Source organism: Falco peregrinus, chromosome 6 (assembly GCF_023634155.1).
Source record: "Falco peregrinus isolate bFalPer1 chromosome 6, bFalPer1.pri, whole genome shotgun sequence".
In the NCBI taxonomy this organism is placed as follows: domain Eukaryota; kingdom Metazoa; phylum Chordata; class Aves; order Falconiformes; family Falconidae; genus Falco; species Falco peregrinus.
This window is the reverse complement of record NC_073726.1, coordinates 10,831,262-10,856,152: the sequence shown is the minus strand read 5'-3', so window position 1 is coordinate 10,856,152 and position 24,891 is coordinate 10,831,262. Positions and strand designations below refer to the sequence as shown.

Sequence of the window (24,891 nt, the reverse complement as noted above, 5' to 3'; positions counted from 1 at the left end):
TTAGTGTAATGGGGGTTGCAAAGTAGGAGTGCTGAAGAAAAGTATGGACAAGGGAACATCTAGGCTTGCTTTTTTTTTTTTTTTTCTCTCCAGCAACTTGAAGTAACTTTCCTTTCACATCCATGCCTTAATAGCTGTCCTGTATAGACATCTTCCCAAGCTTCACAAATCTTAATAAAATCAGAAAAAGGCCTCATCTCTTCATGGAGGACCTTGGTAAAATCAGAACTCAAATGAATTCAGTAAACTTTCCAGAAGATCCTGTTCACCCTTGTAACGATTACCCACTGATTATCAATACGCAAGCCAATTCCCACTGCAGCCAGGGAGAACACTGTATTGACATCAAGCTTGGCAAGAATAATATGCAAATACTCTCAGCTTTTAACTTTACTTATTAAAGACCCTGTTCAGGATTTTTTTACATCCTTACAATTTTCATCATTTAGGAGTAGGAGGAGACCGGGTGTGTGTGACCGACAGAGTGGTAGAGAAAGGAATCAGGCTTTCTGTAAAGTAGTTTTAGAAACCTTCATTCTTAAAAAAGCCTTGTTAACAGGCTGCATCCTTTGTATGATGTTTATGGAGACTCACACTAACAGTTTTCTGTCAACAAAACAGAGGACATAGAAGAATAGCATTCTCTGAATTGATGCAGAAGAATATAAAATTTGTAACTCCAATCTGAAGACAAGCACAAAGACAAAATAATTGCAAAAACTCACAGAAATCGTTCAGTTTTGACCACTCAGAATCTACTTTTCTATTCCTATTCTAATGTCATGTTAATGTCACCATTCACTAGGATGTGAAAATACAGTCCAAGGTCTGGACAAAAAGTTATGAAAAATCAGTGCAGCACATTTTTGTGGCCAAGACGAAGTGCTACACTAGATTTTCTGTAACAAATACATAATTTTACTCAGTTTAATATTGCAAGGAAGAACAAGAAATAGCATTATGCAAAAAACATTTATGAAAAAGTTCTTAATAGTAACTATGCTTGCTTTAATTTTAAAGGCAGAAAATCTTTGCTGAGATAGAACAAATGAAACAGCAAGTACAATCCACTTTGTGAAATATAACTTTATTTTAAATTGAGTGCTGCTAGAAGGCTGTCAGCAGAACGTTTCAAGGTCACAACATTCCACACAGAAATGTCTAGGTTTCAATTGAAACATTGCTTAGTGTAGGGACTCATTCATATATATGTAAAACTCATTGACATTTCTGTTTACTACATATGTTAAAAAAAAATAAAATACCCTGGATGTCTCTATGCTGTAAGAAGCTTGGAGCAGCGTTGCATGAAGATACTGATTTACTAATGGGGCCAGACACCATACATAAGAAAAATGATTTCACGGCAGACTACTAACCTGAACAAGAACAAAGTAGCGTTTTTTCCACCGCTTCCAAACCTTCTGTCCTAGAGCGTACAGATATCTGCAAAGGAAATAAAGTGAATGTTTTTTCCATTAATAAGAAGCATTTTATTAGGAGGACCCAATACAAAACAGTGTATTAATTTGCTCTACCTACTGAGCTGCTTCTTCACTATTGTCATATCTAAGAAGGTATTTTTTTCCTATTTACTCAGACAATAGAAATGCAAAGATATAGTCCTTTTCATTCAAAGTAAGACAAAAAGCAGAAACAAAAGACCTTGTTTGAGATGACTAATGTGGTTATCACTTCTATTTCACCAATTGCATCTGAAAATAGACAAAACAGCTTAAAGTAGAACACTTGACTACACAGAAATACTAAACGTTAGAAAAGTTAAACTCCCCAACACTTTTTTTTTTCCATTTGGTTTCCATAGATTTGCTAGTATTTCTCTGTTTCTCTAGTCTGTGAGTCACAGTGGCAGTTTGGGAAAATGTTCAAAAAATGCCAGGAGACACACAAGATTAATTTTTCTTCAAGAGTAAATGGAATCTAACTTACCAAACAGAAACACCTCGCTATAAAGACTGTGAGATTACTAAAAACTCCTTGTCTCACATTGGCAGTTTCCAGGCTTTTAATCAGATGATTTAATCAGCAGTATCAACTACTGAGATGCAAAGCCACAGTTGTTGATACTCTTTGGCAGTAGAGAAAGCACCCTCATTTCCCAAGAAGTTGCAGCAAGTTTTATGGCATTATAATGACACTTTTTTTGCTGTCACTGTGGTCATGTGGCACTGTTCTTAACAAGGACAGCAAAAGGAAAAGGATGAGCTCTGGGATTATAAGCAAGAGGCTACGACTGGTAAGGACCTACTGCTTAAAACCTGACAGGAGAGCAAAATATTACCTATGTTACGTCCCTTCTGGCTGGCCAGCTTTTTTTATCAAGGCATCTAGTACAACTACGTGGGTCAAAGGCAGAACCAAGAGCCAAACTGTTCAGACCAGTGAATGCTGGCTTCACAGGCCACTCTTCAGAGGATGCTGGCATGTGTATTATGAAGTTGTTGCAATAACCAGAATCATAGATGGTTGGTTGGATGATAGATGGACAGGTGCCTCTGTGGTGAGAGGATAGGGTCTGCTGCCCTCTACTTTTTGATCGCTTCTGGGGGTTGTTGCCTGGTGGTTTTTAACTCAGTAAAAAAACCAGAGCAATGAACCAACATCTCGTGAAATTGGCAAGTAAGATACAGGCAAAACATTGTTTTCCACCTGTCCTTGGCATACACTCAGGCACATTCTTCGCCACTTTAGGTATTACAAAGGACAAATTTCTAACATAAATGTTCCACATAATGCATATTAACTACGGTGGTTTGTCAGATTACACAAGCAGCTCCGTCATTACTACGACACTGAACAGCTTGCCCTTCTTCAACTCCTGCTGCACCTGCGTTGAAACTCTGCCTCACTTGTTACTCTGCTTTTTATTCATATGAGAGTACAGAAAATCAGGTTTGTGTACACCATTACCAGTTGATGTAGCTTTCTTTCAATAGTCCAGATCCTGCCACACTCTTTTTAACTTCTTAATTCTGTGATTATCATAAATTCAATAAAGAGAAAGGAGTAAGTGTTATGTCAGAAAGGGTACCAAAAAGAGGCCTACTGGGGTTTATTTGAAAATTTATAATGTTTTGCAACTAAGGAAGCATTTATGTCACAGACTGATAGGTGGATATTCCCATATCCTCCCCGCCCTTCCCCCCCCCCCCCCCAAATATGAACTGCTTTGCTCTTCATATATAATTCAGAAGAGCCAGGCACGTTACCCCATAACAGCATTTACTTTCCCCAAAGCGTACCACATTGCTGCTGCCCCCATTCATCTCTTTACTATTGCCATAGGGTGAAGGGGGGAATGACTGATTAATTTCACTCAGCCTTGAAGATTAATGACTGGGGGGGAGAAAAGTAAAAGGGTCCACAGGTGGCCTTTGGGCTCTCTCAGTCCTAAACCTGTCCTGTTCTTCATGGTGGTTCTGCCAACACATCCCTCAGAACATCCTTTATGTATCTCTGATTTTAGCCGTCAGAGGACAACTGCCCCACGGACTGTGGAAATACACAGTCCTCAAATGCTACAATGCAAAGATATCCTGCCATGTTTCCACCCTCTTGGCATGTCTTAAATGACTGTAAGAGAGCCATAGAATAACACAGCTCTTCTTACTTGAGAGTAATCCTGGTATCATCAGTGGCAGTGACTTTATGTTCTAACAGGAACACGGCAGAAAATGAGTAACCCAACCTTAGAAATGCCAGGTTTAATCAATTCTTTTTCATTATTAACTGAGCCTGGTATAGAAAGGTGCTTTTAAAATAAGAGATCTTAAAAGAACATTTGCTACCAGAGAAAGGGTCAGTTGCTTTTTAAATTACTTTTCAGGTAAGATATACCACATATGGTCCTGCAGTACAGGCAGAACTATCACAAGTTACAGTAAAGCCATAATTATAAAATAAGAAAGCATACAAAAAAGAAATTCAATAGTAACGTGCACTTCTTATTCCTCCTATAAATCACTTCCAACTATGGTGTTAAATAAGAGCTTCCTTAAGAAACAAAGGGGTGGAACATTAACTGCATAGCATTAAAATCCACTTAGATAAGTCTTAGATAAGATTAGGTAACAAACAAAGTAGCATTCATGAGACAGAGCTCGGGTTTAGTATAGAAGTGCAAAGCCTTATGTGACTTGATTTTACAAATGACTAGAAACACACAGTTATAATGATGTTACTAATCCATCTTCCAATGCCACCTCTAATGGTTGCAGGTTTTTTCTAATGTAGAAAGTTTCAGCCGTTTACAAGGGACATATCCTGTGCTCATCTTTAGTGTGCAAGCTCCTGAAAGATGAGGATATTAATTCTTACTCCAGAGTCTAACATTTATACCCAGGAGGAGACAAACATCTTAGACTTCCAGAGTCCTCTTTGAACATTTTGTTCCCCATTTATTTTCCATTGAAAAAAATAGGAAGCAAAGGACCTAAGAACACTGTTAAATTTGGACAATAATATCTAGGATTTGTAGAAACTGTCATTGACGTCTACAACAGAAAAAGTTTACAAAAGCGAGTTTCCAGATTTAAATGAACTTGAGTTTCACAGCTGGTGCAGAAAATTAAGCGGTTAACAGATTCAGAAGTGAACTAAGTCCCAGAGCTAAGCTGAAGAATATTTTATTTCTAAGATGGGGAATTGCACCATTTTTCACAGGTTTCAGGTAAATGTCAGTACCACAAACTATCCTCAGTACCACAAAGATCCTCAGTCACAAACTCGCAGAGCTGCAGCCTGCTATTTCTCTGCCCATATGTATATCTGTATTCACCTACAAGCCCCACTCACTCTTTCCATCCAAAAAAATGTGCAGAGATGCATAGCATTAAGTGTTCAGGCTATTTTAAACAAATACGCTCAGCAGCAACAATAAACAGTCATTCCTGCAAACACTGTACTTTTCTTTAGGTGAAGTATCCTGTGCGATAACAAAGAAGAAGCTGATATTCAGCAGTAGTCAATTCCATGTTTCTAAAAACTAACCTCACCCTTTACTACAATTCTTCTCATGTTAATTTGGATTCCAGAGTTGGGAAAATCTACAATAATTCTTGAATTATTACAGTTCAACCATGCACTGAGAAGGAAAATACTGAAATGGTTCCACTGTATCTGAGCACTTGGATAGTAATTACTTATTACTAAATAGATTTATTTTGACTTCTCTTTAAGACCATGTTTTGAGTGTGTTGAATGAGTAGACTGACAATAAGTCAGGAAAGATTGGTTTCTAATGTACATAGAAACATATAGACAGCAGACTTTAATTCTGTAAAAATATATGAATATAGTATGTATACATAACATCTGTATCTGTACATGTGCACATTAGAAAGCATATTTATAGTTAGTATGTATATGTTGGTTGCCTTCTTCAGTCTTTCTGTATTACTTAAATAATTTTCAGTAACATAAGACTAATACACCTGCTTTTACACAGCTCGTAGAAAACAGGAGCTTGATCAAACATATTGAGTCATTAAGTGCTACCCCAATGTAAAGATTTTCTAACACAGTTTTGTAACATGAAAACACAACCAAACGTACAAACCATGATCACTTTCCCGAGACTTTTGCTCTTAAAAACAGTTCTACAATTTTATTTTCTTTAACATAATTTAATTACTTTCTCTTTACTCACTCCCAAATTAAAAAGTAAAAATTTGATTTGTATGAAGTCACAGATTTACCTGATTATGCCTCACAATGCTTATAATATGATAGAAAAATAAACATTTAATACTTCAAATTCATTTTCCTGGAAAACAAATACAAATACTAGAATTTACATTTCCACTACAAAACACAGAAACACCTGGATAAAAATGTCATATATCATCTTGTTTCAGCCAGTATAATTTTCTCCTCCGGAAACAGAACAAACAAAATGAACAACCATTTTCTTTAAAAAGTCCAAGCATCACTATATTTTAAATACATAAAGGTTGAATATTTTTCAAAGTAAATTTCCTCGTGTTATAAAAATGCAAAACCTTATTGCTAAATATTATAGTTCATTTTCAATTATGTGATGGCACACACAGGAAAGGAGAGAGCGGCTTATTTGCTCTAAGTCCATGCTGCGAGAGTGCAGGGTTATATTTTTTGATGAAAAAATCAGCACTAATGAATAGCTGAAAAACATAATTGAGTGTGGAATACTGGAGCTATTCACTGCTAGAGAAATGAGAAAGGACTTACTACTTCTACAGAGATCATTTTTAGACCAGCCTTTTTATTCTAAGGAATGAAGCAATCTATCTACATCTTGAATGGTAAGTTCTCTACTTGTAAAAGGCTTCATTTATCACAAACAATGAAAAAAATATAGAAAGAAAAATCAATACGTGTAGCAGTTTAGTCCAGCAAAGGCCTTTCTTAAAGAGAAACCTCAGTCAAGGTTGAAAGAGCAATTAATGCAGTCTCAAAAATCTGGGCCACTCTGATAGAGTTCGGTTAACATGTGGCAGAAGTAATCATCCACTTGTGAAAATGATTTTCAGTTCATTCTCAAACACCTTTCAGACACTCATGATCCCATTTAACTGACAACAATACAGGCTATCTGTGGGCATCATTGCATTCGCTGTGAGAGCCAATGGAGACCAAATGCCCACAGGCACTTTCAGTCATCCCTGCTCGCTTGCATAAAAGGAATCTTCCTTGTACCGCATTCCTCCTTTTATTTAACCCCGCAAGATTAAGCCATTTTTTTGTCTTCAGTTGAGGATGAGAGAGAAAACTGATTCAAGACAACAATATGACCTGGGTCATAAGAAACCTAGCTGTAAACATTCTCGGATTCATTTTAGTACTTTCTGTGCTCTTGAGAAAGAGAACTAAATAAGCCTTCAACAGATGGAATGAAAAAAAGCAGCCTAAACTTCTACTGTAATTATACCTGCTAAGGATAACGAAACGTTGAAGAATGTCAAGTAATACAAACACCACAGCCATAGAAAACAGTTCCATTTATTCCAACGAGCAAGACACTCCTAATATGAACAGGAAAAATATGGGTGTCATTGTGCACCCCAACGTCCTGTCCCCCCCACCATCCACTCCCCCCCCCAACAACTTTTCACTTACAGTATAAATGGTTATTGGTATGCTGGAAGATCAGATATCCCTAGATTCTTTAACAGTGATACCTTACTGCACTCCAGAGTGCTTCAACATTTGTGAATATGCATGCCAGTATTTACAGAACCTGTGAAGTAACTGGAATGGCAACTTGAGAATTATCAATCCAATTTATGTCATATCATGAAACCTATTTGGTATGTAAAGTGGGAGTGTTTGTCAAGACAGAAAAACGTCCTTTAGCCTTGAGAGAATTCCACGCAACAAAAGAATGAAATCCTTCAGATGCAACATAAATGTAGAAAGTACTCCGATTCTAATGTAATGTAATTGTCATGTAAACAGGTAATGCAGCACAACTGTGAAACGGCTGGTGCTGAGAAGCAGACACTGTCTCTCTGTGCTTTTTGATGCAGCTTTCTTTGGACTAGTCTAGTCTGACCCCATGGACCAAGGAGCTACCAGTGCAGCATATATGGGTATACCCCTGGAGCTCATCTCCCAGTTTAATTTCATCTAAAAAGATAAGTCTGTGAACATAAAGTGTTCCATGATGTGAAAGAAATCACAGTAAGCAGGAACAACTAAGAGATTGGTTTTAAATGTGAAAATCTGAATTTAAATGCTAATGCTGATGGAGTAGAACAAGTTTAAATCACACTGCTCTCCCCTGAGCATCCGGTTTGGCTGTGGAAACAGTTCTTTCTGTTGTCAGAACTGAAATCAACTCAGAAGCATCCTGAGCACCCAGAAGCATCCAGGCACCCAGCCTAGACATCTCTCCATGTCACTGGAAGCGCATGACACTGCAGCTAGATAGAAAAACTGATGACACTTTTTCCAGCCAGGCAGCGATATTATTTGTGATCCAGAAAGCCTAAATGGATGAGGACCTGTTAATATGAAAAATCTACTTTAGTTTCTAGGTCATGTGCTGCCACTGATAGAATCAGTCAAAACACCCTGCTCACTGTTATACTGGTATAAAACAAATCTATGTACTAAGCTGCCAACTGACGCAACTCCAATTCTGGAGTCCTAGTGCTGAAAATGCCTACTTTTGGGAGGAGTGGTGGAGGCTAGCAAGAGCAGTGAACTCTTACAAGAATGATACATGCCTTTGGTTATCTTTGGCTGGTTCTGTATGTTTTTTCACTGTCCAGAAAGCTACTTTTGAATTGTTAGAACTTTAAAGAATACAGATCTCAGCAGAGCTAATTTTGTACTTTTTTTTGGTAATAAAACATATAAACAGAACAAGATTAATACATTTCTATCCTAAAGATTATCAGTTCTAAGTATTTTCATAACTTTTTTTTTCATCATCACTAGTAGGTACTTTAAAGTTCTTATGAATTAGTGTAAAGAGGTACATCTGCTAGCAAAGGTATGAGGAAGTATGCTACACCTGGTATCCCTATTTGTGATTTAAAATAACACAAAGAAATTACTTTCCTTCAATTTCTGCATACATAAGATGTTTATTCAGAACATTATGATGTTTTAAAAATATTTCTTAGAATTCCTGACAGCTGGATTTTTTAAAAAATCCCCCAAATAATTCAATTAAACCCACTATTTTAAAACATCACCAAAGTTTTGAAACAAATCAGTTTAACATGTCCTAACTTACCTACTTATCATTATTTTCTTAATAGGAACATTGCTTGACACTTATGTCATGCTTTAGAAATGCCAGATAATTACTCCTTACAACATGTCCAGTAGGGGAGGTTAGCGTTATTACATTAGCTTCTGTGGGAGAGAAACGAAAGCAGAGAAAAGCAAGAGCTGTTCAGAACCTGAGGTCCTAGCACAGCAGAAGAAACATTCAGGAAAGCCTCACACCAGCCCTTATCTTCCAGACATTGGAAAATGCATTTCAGAAGCCTGCAAAGCAACGTCCTTTTCACTCCATGGTCAAATCATGCAAATCATTCGTGAATTGAAAAAAACGTGTAAGAAAATGTTCCAAAGGAAAACAGCAAATCAAATACGTTTGACTTTGCAGCTCCACTGTGTCCCTTTCAGCAACCATGTTTTTCCCTTGTACTTTGTATGGATCCAGTGTAAACTACTCAGGGTGTATTTCATCTTCAGAGTTTTGCAAATTACCCTTTGGAACCACCCTTCTATAGTATCCATTGGCTATAAGAGATCCCTACATTGCCAAGACTCCAAACTTACACGTTGCAGTTAGTTGCCTGAAAACAGATGAAATGAAGGAAGCTTTTTGTACCCAGGCATCATGAAAACTAGATAATGTGACGTTCATGGAAAATGTTTGTTGTCTGCAGTCTGACGAAAGTACTCATTCCTAAAGCTGAACTTGGAATAATATATACTAGTTTGCTCTTTTCAGTCACTGCTATGAGGTAAAGCTTCTGTGGATGCAATGACTGAACTTAGCTGATAATGAACAGAGACTACGTTGACTGTAAAGATTTCAAAATGTTTGGCACACTTGGTAGAAAAAAAATATTTTTAGTTGTGCTACTACAGAGTAGTCTAGAATGAAATGTGCTAGAATACAATTTAAGCAACAGTTCAGAAAATGCAGTTACCTTCTTGGAATTCACATACAATCTTTGAAACAGCAGTCTGTCCCCACATCGCAGAAATAAAAAGCCTTTTATTGGGAACTCTGTGATTTTCTTCTGGATTAAAATTTTGACTCTTATACATTAGAAAACTCCCCTTTAATCTACCAGACTTCAGGTAAACATTGGAAGCAATGAATACCATTTCTCTTTCCATCCAACACACAGCAGCAGAAAAACACGTGGTGCTGCCTGGATCAGCAGTGCAGACTGTCTCCGTTGCATCTCTAGCACCTCTAAGGAACGCAGGAACAGTGCCAGACATTAATTTCACACAGCTATGCAACTGCTACGTCTTGTTTCCATGAACTCAAATGAGTTACATTTCATTGTGCATTTTAGGCATTCTTGGACAGGTTTATGGAAGAGATATTCAATTGCATTGTATGTCAGTATACTCAAAGAACCATACCAGGCTCAGAAAGTCCTTGCTCTGCAGGCAGGTGGAGTGTCAAAGACTACTGAGACTACTTATAAACCTTCCCAGTCACCTGCTGCTGGCCACAATGGAAGACATGATACCAGGTTAGATGGAGCCAGACAAAAAGCTAATCTAACATTCTGATAGAGACATTCTGCCTTGGAAAACTTACCAGTGCAGAACAACAACTGTAGGTTACCCCTTCACTAAAAGTTAAGAGTCAAAAAAATTACTTTTATACTCCTGGCCACCTTTTGATGACAATACAGGAGTAAGAACAAGAAAGCTTTCATAGTATGACCCAGCCAATCTGTTCTGTTAAAATACCCATTTTAAAGAAACTTTCCTATACAGAACACATAGAGGATTTTAAAGATGCCAATGAAACAAAAAGACTTCTGACTCAATGTCACTTTGGCTCTTTTGAAGAAACATGCTCTATGAAAGAACGTAGAAGTGGCCACCTAAAAGCACATTCAGGCCCGTACCCTGTCCCCAACAGGATGGGGAGGAAAGCAGCAACTGGATGGAAGCATGCAGTTAGACATCCCCAGAATTTCCTCCTATATTCATGCTACTACTGACTCTAGGATTATTATTATTTTTTTTTAATCTGGAAATGGTGTCTCTGTATTTACTATTTGTGAATGGGTTTTTGTTTTAATGAATTTCCATAACGACTTTCTCAACCTTTAAAGCTTTCAAAATCTACACCTAGTAGCACAGTTCTACATCTCAACTACTTGTGCCTGGAAGCAGCTCTTTTGGTTTGCTCTGAAACTGCCACCTACCAGTATTATTTATTTAGCAATTGTCTTGTGGCACTGGAAGAGACAGCTTTCAGTGTACAATAATTTGCATTAGAACCGTTACCATGATTGGATGTTTTATACTTGGAAATGCCACACAGACGCAAAGTATCTAAAACTGAATTCCCCAGGAGTCATTTTAGGAAGCGATAGAGCTGCATCACTGAGAAATATATCCCCTATGAGAAACTGGAGTATCCCTTCATGGAATTCCAGATTTTTACAATAGATTAACATAACTAGGAAAACAAAAGTCCTAAAGAAATGTCAGTATCTTGAAAATATTTTTGTTTGGGGTGTTTGGCTAGAGAAAAACAAAACAGTGATATACAAGAAAGATACAAGCTTATGAAAACAGCATGGTTTGGCTCTTTGTTCGAAGTTCTTTACCGCAACAAATACGTAGAAAATCAAAGCATTCAAATGCACTGTCCCTGCACTAGAGTTACTAAACTGGAGCTGATTCACCTTTGGAGCTGTAGAAGGACTTCAGGGATACAGAATTTACCACCTGCGAGGGAGCATCAGAGCCATCTGCTGGGCTCAGCCCATTCCTGCTGCACAGGATACAGGATTGCTCTGACAAGCAACCGCCTCCCCAGATTAGCAATACTAAAGTGATATTCAGCTGTAAAACTGCTGTTACATAAAAATGATTTCAAAAGGCAAAACATAAAATCTAAGAGAAAACAAGTTGTAACACTGATGAATTGGATGTGAGGGGAGGTTTGAGTGGTTTCTCCTCATTTGAAGTTTTAGAAATACTTTAAAAAAATAGCATTTGTATATAACACAAAGGGTAAAATGCCTTCTGTAAGTGTTTCGGTGTCTTTTTAAATGAAGAAAAAATATAATTAATCGTTTTAGTGTCACTCATTCATTACTGTTCAAATCTGAGATTGAGATTTTTCAATCTCTTTCCCCAAACACAACTTCACGCACTTGTCTGTGTATTTACTTACACATATATGAAAGGAATCATTTCCTGCTATAATTCAGTCAAGAGTTGAGAGCAGAGTAGTTCCAGTGTCCCAAAAACCTACTGGAACAGGTACCTCTACTCTCCTAATATTTGATTTACCAAAATATTGTAACAGGTTTATTGGAATTTGCAGAGCTAAATTTCCAACTAGGCTTTAAAAACTTCCACGTTAAATATTTTCAAACTTTCTTCTAAAATAGACTGTATATATACAGAGAAAAACTCCACATTTGTAGGTACTACAGAAGCTACTCTTGGAAACTTCTAAAATTAACAAGCAATTGCTTTATCTATATTGGCTAGGAAAATATGCACTCTTCTCAATTATAAAAGCTTTCACGAAACAATATAAACAATCAAAAGTGAGATTCATTTAGCTGCACTATAATCCTAGTCCCATGTTCTCCCTTAATTTAACCATGCTGCCCTCCCGTGGATGCCAGGATACGTATAACGCAAAGGCCCAGAATAAGAAAATTTAAATTGAAAGTTTAAAATTGATCCCTGCTACCTGTTTGAGTCTGACGTCAAGAGGAAAGAAAATGCCCCTGAGTAACCACAAAAAGTTAATAACTTAAACTCCAGGGTAAGGACTATCAAACTTATATTTGAAATAGTTTTAAAATGAATATTTTAAATAAGCAGAATGTCTTATTTTCCCATAAATCATGTATATATGGGAACACAGAGTCATATATATTAATAATACATGTATTCTCAAGTTAGGGGGACAACATGCATTGCATAATGACAAGTCACTTTATCCGCTGAAGTGCCAATACACTTATACAGATTATCCAACAACTCAAAAGGCATGGAAATAATTTGCAAAAATATCAGTATTCGGTAAACTGAAAAAGTGCCAACTGGCGAAATTGTAATCTTTTTTTCCTTGTACTGAGATACCAAATACATATTGAAGAATTATTGAGTAAAAAATATGTTACATCTTTAAAGAAGAATACAAAAAATCGTTTGGAATAAAAAACCCTAAAATTAAAGGAGAGGTATAATAAATTATTAAAAAAAATGGTCTCATGCAGAAAAAAAAATCTTGATCAATTACATTTCCATAAAGTCTCGGTTCTAAAAAGCTGTTACTATTTAACTGGAAATTAATATTACACACTAAAACATTTATATAATTTGAGCTCATTTATACTCTGTTAGAGTTGTCAGATTTCTTAATCATTGGTATAAAACAGATCAGTACTGAACAGGTACCAAACCCACTAAAGTACAGTAGCTGGAGTGACACAATGCTGCTGTTTTTCTTCTAGACTAAATCTGTAAATGCCGAGAGATTATGCTTAAAGTCTTAATGATAAGGAATGCTTAAAATACATTTTCTTTCCAAAGAAAGACTAACATTTCTAAACACTACAAAAGGTAGAGTGATGCCTTCTGGTTCTAAAATATGTTAGAAAGTAAACACTTTTTTCTTTGCAATCTTTTTTGCCTTTAACACAGAAAGAAACATGAAAGTGAAATGCTTAATTTTAAATCAAATGATTTGCTGCCAAAGTATTTTATATATTATTGAAAATACTGTGAAATAAATAAAAAGTCTCAGGAAAGCAAAAAAACCAAAAGGGATTATTTTGGACAAGACATTTAATATAGTCACATGGTATTTTGGTGCCAATTAGCGAAGTTGCTAACATGCCATATCAATAAAAAAAAAAAAAAAAAAGACCTAAGTAGAGGGGTTAATTAAATGAAATAAGATAATTAAATGCTTCTCAATATATAATAAAAAATTATGGCTGAAAGTGTTCCATAATGTTGTATTTTTGTTTTCCTATTATCTGCTATTCTGCTGAGTTTTAATCAGTGAATCTATATGCATAAAAGATAGATAGCGTCCAGATGTTAACATATTGGTGGCAGGAATCAGGTGTTCAATTAGAATTTATTGAGTGTGCAAGGAAAAACCCCAAGCCTTCCATTAAGTAGAATACATACAGCTCAATTAAAAATGAATGTAGCATTTGGGATTAAATCGAACATTCACATTCATAATGGTTAACCATACAATATTAGTTTAAGGATCAGAGCTATTTTCTGTTTGAAAATGGATCCGCTGCTTCTCAAGATAGATGGTAAAGCTGCATTTACACAAATTGCTTGTTTGTCTCCTGTGATGCCTTTTTTTTTCTTTTTTCTTTTTCCTAAGTAGTGAATGAAAGAAAGGCAAGTGTTACATTTTTAGAAACCTTAGCCTAGCACATGTTCTGAGCTACTGGCAATATTTGTTATATTTAATAACAGCCCCAGTTACGTTACTTGCATAACAATTCCAGTTTCCTTTGACTGCATTCATTACTCAGAATGTGTTTCTTAATGGCTTGACTGAAAGATCCTCAAAAATCACAGAATGGTCGGGGTTGGAAGGGACCTCTGGAGATCATCTAGTCCAACCCCCTGCTAAAGCAGCTTCACCTACAGCAGGTGGCACAGAGACACGTCCAGGTGGGCTTTGAATGTCTCCAGAGAAGGAGACTCCACAGCTTCTCTGGGCAGCCTGTCCCAGTGCTCTGTCACCCTCAAGGTAAAGAAGTTCTTCCTCATATTCAGATGGACCTGCCTGTGTGGCAGTTTGTGCCCGTTGCCCCTTGTCCTGTCACTGGGCACCACTGAAAAGAGCCTGGCCCCATCCTCTTGACGCTCTCCCTTAAGATATTTGTAGGCATTGACAAGATCCCCCCTCAGCCGTCTCTTCCCCAGGCTACACAGGCCCAGCTCCCTCAGCCTTCCCTCACAGGGGAGATGCTCCAGTCCCCTCACCATCCCTGTAGTCCTCCGCTGGGCCCTCTCCAGTAGTTGCCTGTCTCCCTTGAACTGGGGAGCCCAGCACTGGACACAGCGCTCCAGACGTGGCCCCACCAGGGCAGAGCAGAGGGGCAGGATCACCTCCCTCGACCTGCTGGCCACGATCCTCCTAATGCCCCCCAGGATCCCCCCGTTGGCCTTCTTGGCCACAAAAATGACATCCCATGCCCATATAATGTGGTATTGTTCCCAGCACACTGCCCTCAACCTATAGGGAATCATTCCATAGTCTAAAACTTCAGATCCTTGCTTCAGACTTCAGCTTGCCCTTCAAGGCTGGGACTTACAACTAGATGAAAAAGGCTAGAGCCACAATCATGCAGTTTTAGAAAAGAGACTGGCCATCAGGTGTCCAGCTGTGAGGATCTTACCAAATTTTGTAGCCAGACTATATGGACATATGGTTTTGTTTAACAACCTGCATATATTCTTGAAGAAACAGAATGCACACATTATTTCGACTCAGAATGGTCCATGTGAAGAACTACCAAGTAATTGCTGCTTAGGGCAAGGCGTCTTTGAAGAACAATTACATCCTGGAAACTTGGCAACACAAGACTCTTGATCTGATACTTATTGGACAGATAGCCACAGATGTGTCCCTAAGTGAACCACCTTCACTATAATACTGAAAATCACACCCCCTACACCAGGTACCCCGGCCCACAGACACAGCCTTCCTCAATTAGCACGCGCAGTTAACCAATAAGATTGTGTAACCATTACGTAGATTTCCATCCAATTGGTGTTAAAGGGTTGGGAGTTAAAAAAATCAATATTCATGTAATTGTGTATAAATCTAATTGTAGAAACTACTAAGGTGTGCTGGTCCGCCTAGCACCCAAAGTTGCACAACTTTGTATTAAAGGCAGCATCATGTATTCTTAGACTTTGACTTTGCACACTGGGTAACGAACTCATTTTTGAGATGGCAGTTTTGGTGACCCTGACGGGGCACTGCCCAGATCAGCTTGCTTCAGCCAGCAGAGGGGATGAACCGACTGGTCTCCAGAGCGCACTGACCTGATTCTTTGGGGATTCCATCAGTTCTCCTCCCCGGCTCGGTGGTAAGCAAGCAACATACTTTGATTTTGCACATGGGGTAACTCACTTCTGAGACAAGAGGTAGACTTCTTCTACGCATCCTCAGGTAGACTTCTCCACACCAGCACTACTGAAAATGGAGCCAAGCTTCTTATTCTCTTCTGGCATGGTGCATTCCACTTACTTTGAACTTGAAATTATTTCAAAATGTAAATCAGTGGTCAAAATCACAAATGCAGGAACACGATAAAAATAGTAACTTTCTAAGCCACTGAGCAAGCGTTACTAGTTTTGTGTTTAGGATTGCGTTCACTTCTCTCACGAGAACCATACAGCTTTCCATCTTTGTAATAAACTTGTAAGAAAAGCAGATGGCAGTTTTGGGTTGGCAATCTTCCAATGTTATCAGAGGAGCTCTCCACGTGGTAAAGCAAGGGAACCTGGTCTGACCCCAGTGGGGACTTAGCTGTGGAACTCAAACCTACACCTACCAAAACACTCCCCCTGCCAATTTTTCCCCAGTTTACTCCACACAAGTAGCATGAAAGGTAATCTTAAGAAGTCCTTTCTGTCTTTTGCTCCAAAGAGAAACCATACATACGATTTAACATACATGCATTTTTCACTTACCTGCTCTCTTTTATCATTTAAGCATAAGGTGAAAAAAACCCCAGCCTCTCACATTACAAAAAGACAGTGATGCTACACTGCTGAACAGACACAAAGTTAACTTAGGATGGGATTACATTAAAACAGGTTTGTGACAGTAAGCATGCTAAAAAGATTATTTGTAGCGTAGGGTGAATGCTTCATTACAGTTTTTATTTAAATAAGAAGACAGTGTAAGCTAATAATGCAAAACTCTGTATGAAAGCACTGCTACACTGATGAGATTGCAGAAACCACCAGCCTACCAGGGTGATGCCATCACGTTGCTTATTCAGGGATGTGAGATGTACTCAGGGACCCTGACAAAATGGTACAGTATTGAACTGCCAACACATTTGTGTTGACATTTAACAGGATGTGGACTATTTAAAGGGAGCTGGCTGTGATGAATATAGTATTTGGGCAAAACAGCAGTAGTGTAGGGCCTTGGGGACTCTGTTACTGTGTCAAAATTAAATGCAATATTGTAATCATTGAAATTATAATGCTGTGGAGAAAAAACCCCACTAAACTGAATTTATAAAATGTTATTTCTGCCATTAGAAGCAGTATTGTGTTAAAATTATTTTTCCTCATACAGAACAGTGTATTATGGATTGAAATCCACCCTCAGACACAGTATAGCACAACTGACCCTACAGCATCTAAGCCAGCATTCTGACAAATGGAGAGGATTAGACTGGTTACATACTATTAGCATTTAAAATTAATTTTGCTGTCATAAGTGCCTTTGATTTTGTAAGGGTTTATATTCCAAAAGACAAAAATTATGTGAATTTTACTTTCCTACAAGTAACAGATGGACAGCGCCAGTGACAGAAGGACACAACGGGCAGGTGGCATGCCCCCATCCTCGCAGCTAATAGTACTGGCACTCTCTGTATAGAAATAATGCCAGGTCATGCAAGGCCACATGTAATGTCAATGCGTGTCAGGTGGAATTAACTTTCTTAAATTCTGTCACACATCAGCGTACGTTACCAAGAAACAAGTCAGATCACCTGACAAAAAAGGCTAATAAACAAACCGAATCTTTCACCTGCATGATGTGTCCTATGCTGATCTGTAGTAGAATAAGCAATATAAACAAAAGATAAAACAACTATTTCAAAGATGTTTGGTCCTGTGGTTTGGGAAAAATAAGAATATTGCTTAGGTGACTAGGTACAGTAATAACGTTATGAATAGAACAGTCAGTTACATCTTCATTACTACAGACTCATGCACGTAAGAGAAGTTTGCTGACAACTTTCAAAAGAAACTTAGATAGCAAAAAAGTTAAAAATGATAATATAAAATAAATAAGAATAATATAAAATAAATAAGAAAATGCATATATTTTGCTGTATATAATTCTGGAATAGGTCATGAAACAGGGATACTTGTGTGTGACTTCATTCTAAAGATACTGTCAGCCATATTTTGGGTGTATTTACAGCTTAGTAATTTTTTTCTCAAGTTTTAAGCAAAACTAAAAGTCAGATGCTGTTCTGAATTGATACTTTTCCAAAGCTATGGGAACTGTATAACAATAGCATAAGGAAATTTAAAATACAGAAGCCAACCTGAACATTTCAGTAAGACCAGATTCCGCTCAATCAGAATGTACAGTTACTGGGAAGCTCCCACTACTCTGAACTTATTACTGCAAATTTTAGTACACCTCTGGTGTGATAACATTTTTTTAGCTGTTCAACCTTTATTGTAAAAATAAGAAGCCTATTTTATGCTCTCATTTGAGTAAGAAAAATGACGCACAGGAAAAAGAATGACCTGCCTATATTTCTCTTCATGTATGTGTAGTGACTAAACTGCTCAGGTCATGATCTTCCATGTGAGGACCTAATAAGACATGTACTTTTCTACAACATAACAACATTTAATGTTTTTAATACTACCTTCAACCCACACAGCACTGAATGGTCAACCCATCTATTATTCTTATTTTGTATATGAAAACCACTTATAAGTAAATTAAAGTTATTACTTAGTGGTTCAGAACAAAAACCAGTTACAAGTCACACTAAACTTTAGATTTTTCTCAGCTCCTCATCTACAATTTCATGACCTTAAGGTCTATTTTCAGTTAAACATTAGTTCATCATTTGGCCTTCTAAGTTACCACCAGCTTTGTTATTTTTAATTAAAATACAGAAAAAATTCCTTTTTACACATTAATAGCTTTCTGCAGTTGTGATTTGAGCATTACCATTAACAGGCAAGACTCTGTTCAGATTTTGTTCTTTATATTTTTTTAAAAATCCAATAAAGCAAAGATTTACAAGCACAAATGTAAGGTTTCACAGGAGCATGTATTTCGTATATTTTCAGGATTGAACCCTTGCTTGAGCCTTTGACATGGGCATGAATAAAAGCTGTTGCCCACTTTTGCCCCACTACCTTTAGGTACTTAAATGAAGTACCTAAACAAAAAAAGGATGCATCTACGTTGGTAACAGTCCGAATAAGGAGTGCGCTTTTGAAGCAAATCTCTCCATCGCCCCCAGTTGCAGCCCTTGATTCACATTGCAGAATTGATTCAGAGCATGTGATTAAGAGTATGTGAAAAGAAATCAGATGCAGCACTCAGCTAGTGCATTTCATATGCCAGCCACTAAAGGGCAGTCAGTCTAGGACAAGACCAGGCAGAGACTGAACTAAATCCTCAGAAATGCATATAAAGTGATTATCAAGTCTTCGGCAACCACTGAGTCACTTTACAGATCTGTCTGGGCACGCTTCACACTTGGCTCCCTTTGTAGTCAAGAAGGCAGCACATAATTCAGTCTTCCAGATTTCCACCTCTTTGTATTGGGTAGCATAATTTGGGTAGCCATCAGTGGCTAGAAATCCTTCGTAGGTGCCTCAGAGAAGTCCAGGTTACTGCTCTTTGCACCATTCATCCTTTAATTCTTCTCTTTCCATGGTAGGATCATCACATGCAATCTGCTATCTGGGTATAGGGCTTAATCTCACCCCACTGCTGCTCCAAGGGGCTACTGCTAGAAGCTACTCGGGCAACCAGTCTCTCTCAGGCAATGATGCTGCATTCAAATTTGCTCAAGTGTAGGACTATGAATTAGGAGTCAGTCACATAAACTGTGATGACAAGTCCTCAGTGATGCTGCAGCACAGCTCATCACCATCTTTATGGTCTGAAAGTGACCTCTTCTCTAACCTGATGAGCTGAAAATTGCTGCCAAGGTTTTTTTTACTTCTTTTTTTTTTCCCTCACAAAGGCACATAGAGACCAGGAAGTTTAGATGGGGAGAGATCTGAAGATGAGAATTGCAGACAGAAATTTGATAGTATAGACTAGAAAAGACTACCTAGCTGTTCTACGGGTCACTGAGATGCTCGGTTACAGGTTCTGAGATCCTATATGATAAGAACAAAAATTTGGCATTTACATCTAGGTGGAAGGCACCGTTAAGGTAAACCATAAGACATAATGCATGCCGAAAGAATGAGAGTTTAGGTACAAAAACCAGTGTGCAGGAAATGGACTGGTGCCAACAGGACCAGCTCACTCCAACTGATTATTTTGTGAGGCTGAATAAAGATTTTATCAAAGATGAACCGAAGAAGGATTTGACACACATGCAGTACTGACTATGGGTACTGATGATTAGGTACTCCATACCTAATCAATTACTCATACTCAGTCCTAGTGAAGGCAGGAAGATATTGAACGGATGTTGTTAAAATTGTGGTCTAAAGACGATACATATACAAGTGAACTTGCATCATTTTGCTCATCACAGAGCTGAAGAAAACCCATCTTAACATTTTCAGAAGCATGTAGCTTTCCAGTGAAATATAAGAAAAAGGAATATCCTATATAAACAGTTTTAATGATTTTTTTAATGTGAGAGTATAATCATGATTTAAATATAAATTACATATTTATGAAAACAGGTTCTTAAATCTACTCTCAATTCTTTTACTACATGTTTTAAAAAGTAATGAGTAAAACCAGAGCAATTTTTTTTTAAGAAAAAAATTGTATTTTAAGTTTTCTGGCTATTAACCTTGCTTAACCCATAGATTTTTTTTTTTTTTTTCACATAAAGCCTGTTGTGGTTAAGCTGAGTTTGGATCTAAATTTATACCTCAGCTTTTACAAATATTTCAGGTTAATTACTATGGAATGAATGAAGAATGACACTTTAATTAGTAATGCTTCTTTTGGCAATTAGGATTCTCTTGGCTTCTCTTACCAATTAAAGTGACAGTGGCATATCATTAAGGTTTTCAAGATTCCCCATGCCTCCTCGGAAGCAATTACTGTGGGAAGCCACTGAAAATCAGGCTCATAGCTATAATCTGTTCTCTAAGGATCTAGCAGCAGGATAAACACTTTTGCTTCTTCCTTCCATAGTAATTTTGCATTAACCCATCATCATTATTCAATCAATCATTTATGTAACTTCAATGTGTCATTTTTCATGAAGTTCAATTTTCATTTTTTAAAAGTAACTGATTACAGTCAAATGATTTTGCAAAAGTGTGTAATATTAAAATGATTTAAAGGAAGACAGTTAACACATTAGCACTTTTCTCCATGGCAGAATGTTAGCATTCATTTAGTACAATGAAATACTAGCATTTAGCACAATTTAAATTACCATAACAGAAAATATTGTTATGAGACACCTTGGAATAATAATAGCAAGGCATCCATACATCACTAAAAGTGAATTAAGAATCAAGCCATTCTATCATGCTGCTTATAATGTACACAAGAAATTTTTATGTTGGTGTATACAAGCACATGTTACCTTATGAGGGTAAAAATGAGGACAGGTTCGTCAGAATTTAGCAAGAAATACAAGATAATTATAGCTACATGAATGATACTTTTCTAAACAGAAAAATTACACCGCAGCTATTGGATCCAAATTTAAAAAATTTTTACTAACTGTGGGCCAAAATTTGACCGATATTTCTGCTCAACTGTAAAGTCACTGCTGCAGTTTTCAAATTTTGTGTTAATTTCTCAGTAGTCTCATCCCATGTGTCAGAAGTTCTTGAAACGCTTGGCTTTACTCTGTGCTGGGATTTATGAGTCTTGTCTTGCAGAAAGGGATACCCACACGCTTGTCTTCAGAGTTTTGGATCTTTGGAGTCAGCAACTGTCTGAGAGTTACTGTTGAAAAGAAAGATAATATCCTCTTCTAAGTTTCATTAAAAAGTTCTTGTAGTTTCAAAAGAAGCATGTTAACTTCAGGCAGCAGGAAGAGTAGTTAAGTTACCCATCAGCAATGCCAGTCCTTTCCCGTTCAAGGTATTCATCAATCACATTTCATGAAATATTCTGAAGATGCAGCCAGGATATTTTTCAAAGTAGTTTCTGACATAACCATCTGCAGAGTAATTCACTGAGTACCGAAAATACGCTCTACACATATCAGTATATGGTGCTGGATGTTGTATAACATTTTGGCACACCTTGATGTAAAGAGAAGAGCAGATATTCCTGAATATGGAGCGGTATTAGCCGCCGCTGTATACTGTTGTGGCTCACATTTTTTACTGAAACCACTTTCTTCTTCAACAGCCACCTGTGTGTGAAATTCAGCCAAAGCCCATTTCATCAGCTACACAGCACATCTGCCATAAGTGGTGTTTAAAGAACTGCCATTGACACAGTTTGCTTCAGCACTGCAGAACTAGCTACAGCAACCGCGCTTGTCTTCATCAGTCCCAAGATTCTGGATTGACACGTTAGGTCTAGGTTGAATATGGATTGGAAAATGAACCTTTGCAGTTCACACCTCTTCTGTCTTTGAAGCCAATGAAACAACTGAAACTCTGATGCTTCTTTATGCCTTCCTCTCACAGACGACAATGAAATATTTTGCCCAGTGTCTCAAAGGTCATCTGTATATGGCAAGCAAATAAGAGGTTACATTGTCCATGCTTTGAGTCTGAGCACGAGCCAACTCTAACTCAAAAGTGTTGTGGTCATGTTGGCAACCCCAACAGTTCTGCCGTGTAGGTGCTGACATGGCATTATCAGGTTTTGGTCAGGGTGGAGAGCTGGCTAAGTATCATCTCCCTCCCTCTCTCTTTCTCTCACTGCTAAGTTCCATGACCTCCTCAAATGGCCATATCTGAAATACTTTGTTAACAGACTAAAAAGAAACTTCTAACTCACTTTTGCTTCATTAAGTAGTTTCTTTACTAGAGAATTCCCTTTAGATAAGTCTGCTTTTGTTCATCTTCCGTATTACTGACAACGCCGTTAGCTTATAAGGAACTCTGGAAAAGAGTTCATCTACAGGGGCAGATGAGAATGAGATTCTTAGGACAACTTGGGCATTAATTTTGAGGCCAGCTACACTCAGCAAACATTGTCCCACTTGCCAGTAAATGTGAGAGACAAGAAAAGCTGTGCACACTATAAAATCATACCTAGAGGGAGCAGACCCAGCTGACTTGAATACACACTTGCTTCCTGCGATAGGATCCTCTTGCAGCAGACTGCTGCATCCCACGGTGTTTCAACATGTTATAACAAGATTTCACAAGGTAACAACTGAGAAAGCCTCAGGAAAGAGGCGCATTTTTGGCTATATCGTTACTGAATCAAGACTCAAGGCGTTCCTCATGGCAGGCACCCTTTACCTACATATGAGGAGTAAGTGGCAGAAGATTGTCTCGTCACCAATGGCAGAACGTTTAATAACTTCCCATTTGTATATGGATTACAGGTCATCTCAAAATACTGGAAGGCCTGATGCAAATGACAGAAATGACAGTGGGAACGCACTGTCAGGCATTTGTAGAAAGATTTACCTCCTAAATGTATCTGAGACTAATTAGGAGTAATTGTAATAGAAATGACAAAGAACACTGGTAGAATCCACTCATTATTTCTTACAACTCTACTGTTCCTCCAACAGGATAAGAAAATGCTTTGAACAAAACCGTAGCTGTTAAAAATACAAATCAAGCATGTCTGCTGTCCAGTAGGGCCAGCTCCGTGTGTCTGAGGACATCACAAACCCTAAACTACCACCACTGCAAATATAAAATCGTCACAGGAATTAACTGAAATAACATTTAGTACAAATAAAATATCTATTTAATTTCATTCATCTTCGTAAGAGTATACACACAGACACTATTTTATCTATAAAGATCAGTATTTATAACTAGTAAGAAAAATAAGAAATATCAGTAGAAGTGAAGATATTTCTCCTAACTCATGGTTACCAGCAGTGAAATTGTCTTACTATCTATCAAAGTGGCCTGAGTTTCATTTAAAATAAAAGGAGACGTAGCTTTTAAAAATCACTTAAGCAGCTATGCATAGTTTATCTGTGACCTGAATTTAGATTTGAGAAACTGTGAATCAGGCAGAAGAAAAAAGATGACATGACTGAAGCCCACATTTTGCTCTGGTAATTCATCTTTCCAAAGCTTTGTTGTTTGGTGATTAGGCATTTATTTTAATTTAGTAGACAACCTATACTTCTTCTGAATGCAGTATATAGAAAGGATTCCAAACTATTTGATGTGATGCACAGTTTGTATAATTCAAACAAACTCAAAAGTTTCTTCCATCTGCCTTTCCTTATGCTTCCCACTCTTGATGTTCACAAACTGAAAACTAAGCCTTCCACCAAAGGACAGCGAGAACCCTGTTCTTTGAAGCAGCAGCTGAAGCCAGTGCTCTGGTACCCCCTTTTTTTAAGCTAGAAGACAAAGTGCAATAGCAAGAAGCAGAAAGCTAGATGGTGCTAATACACTGACTTTATGGTTACAACTAGACGTACTGTGCACACATAGACAAATCAAATGTTACAAAGAGATACAGAAGAGTTTATGTATGTAGATGAAGAAATGCTATAGTTAGGTAAGTATCTACTTAACGTTTGGTTCAGGCAATGGTGTTGTGTTGAGAAGAAATGAAAAAGAGCAACAGGAATCTCTCCAGTAGCCCCCTCTTGTAAGAGAAAAACGTTACTGTCTTCACCAATGAGAAAAGTATTTTCAGTAATGGTTGAAAAGTAATGCAGAAAGTTTTTATCTCATGGAAAATAATACTAATTGAAGATGTCTATGCTACATATTATCATATCATAACAAGTATTAGTAAGGATTTTCTAGGATGTTGGATACATACATGCTTCTAACACTTTTCTTCACTTTGAAGCAACTGCATATCTACTTGTTCTAAAACAAACTAAACCTGACATTTTAGCTTAGCAAAAATTTGTTTCTTTTCCTTCTGTTTAGTGTTGGTAAAACAAATGATTTAGAATTATTCTGACGTGTATCTGCATTTTGGCTCAGAGAAACGTCTGAAACCGGTTTCCAATTCATTATATGCAACACAAAGGCCTGCCTGTGACAGGGAGCATTCGGTACTTGCTAAGAGAAGTGTGGTTGTATTCCTCACATCTTACTTTATCT

The 24,891-nt window shown here is 37.5% G+C and overlaps 1 protein-coding gene across 2 annotated transcripts in view; it reads right to left on the bottom strand.

Moving 5' to 3' along the window:
- Window positions 1-24,891, bottom strand: part of CADPS2 (calcium dependent secretion activator 2) — a 323,550-nt gene that overhangs the window by 123,495 nt on the left and 175,164 nt on the right. For both annotated transcript variants that reach the window (XM_055808537.1, XM_055808536.1), the window contains exon 9: window positions 1,380-1,446. In XM_055808537.1, the coding sequence (XP_055664512.1) occupies window positions 1,380-1,446 (67 nt within the window). The remainder of the gene's footprint in view (window positions 1-1,379; window positions 1,447-24,891) is intronic.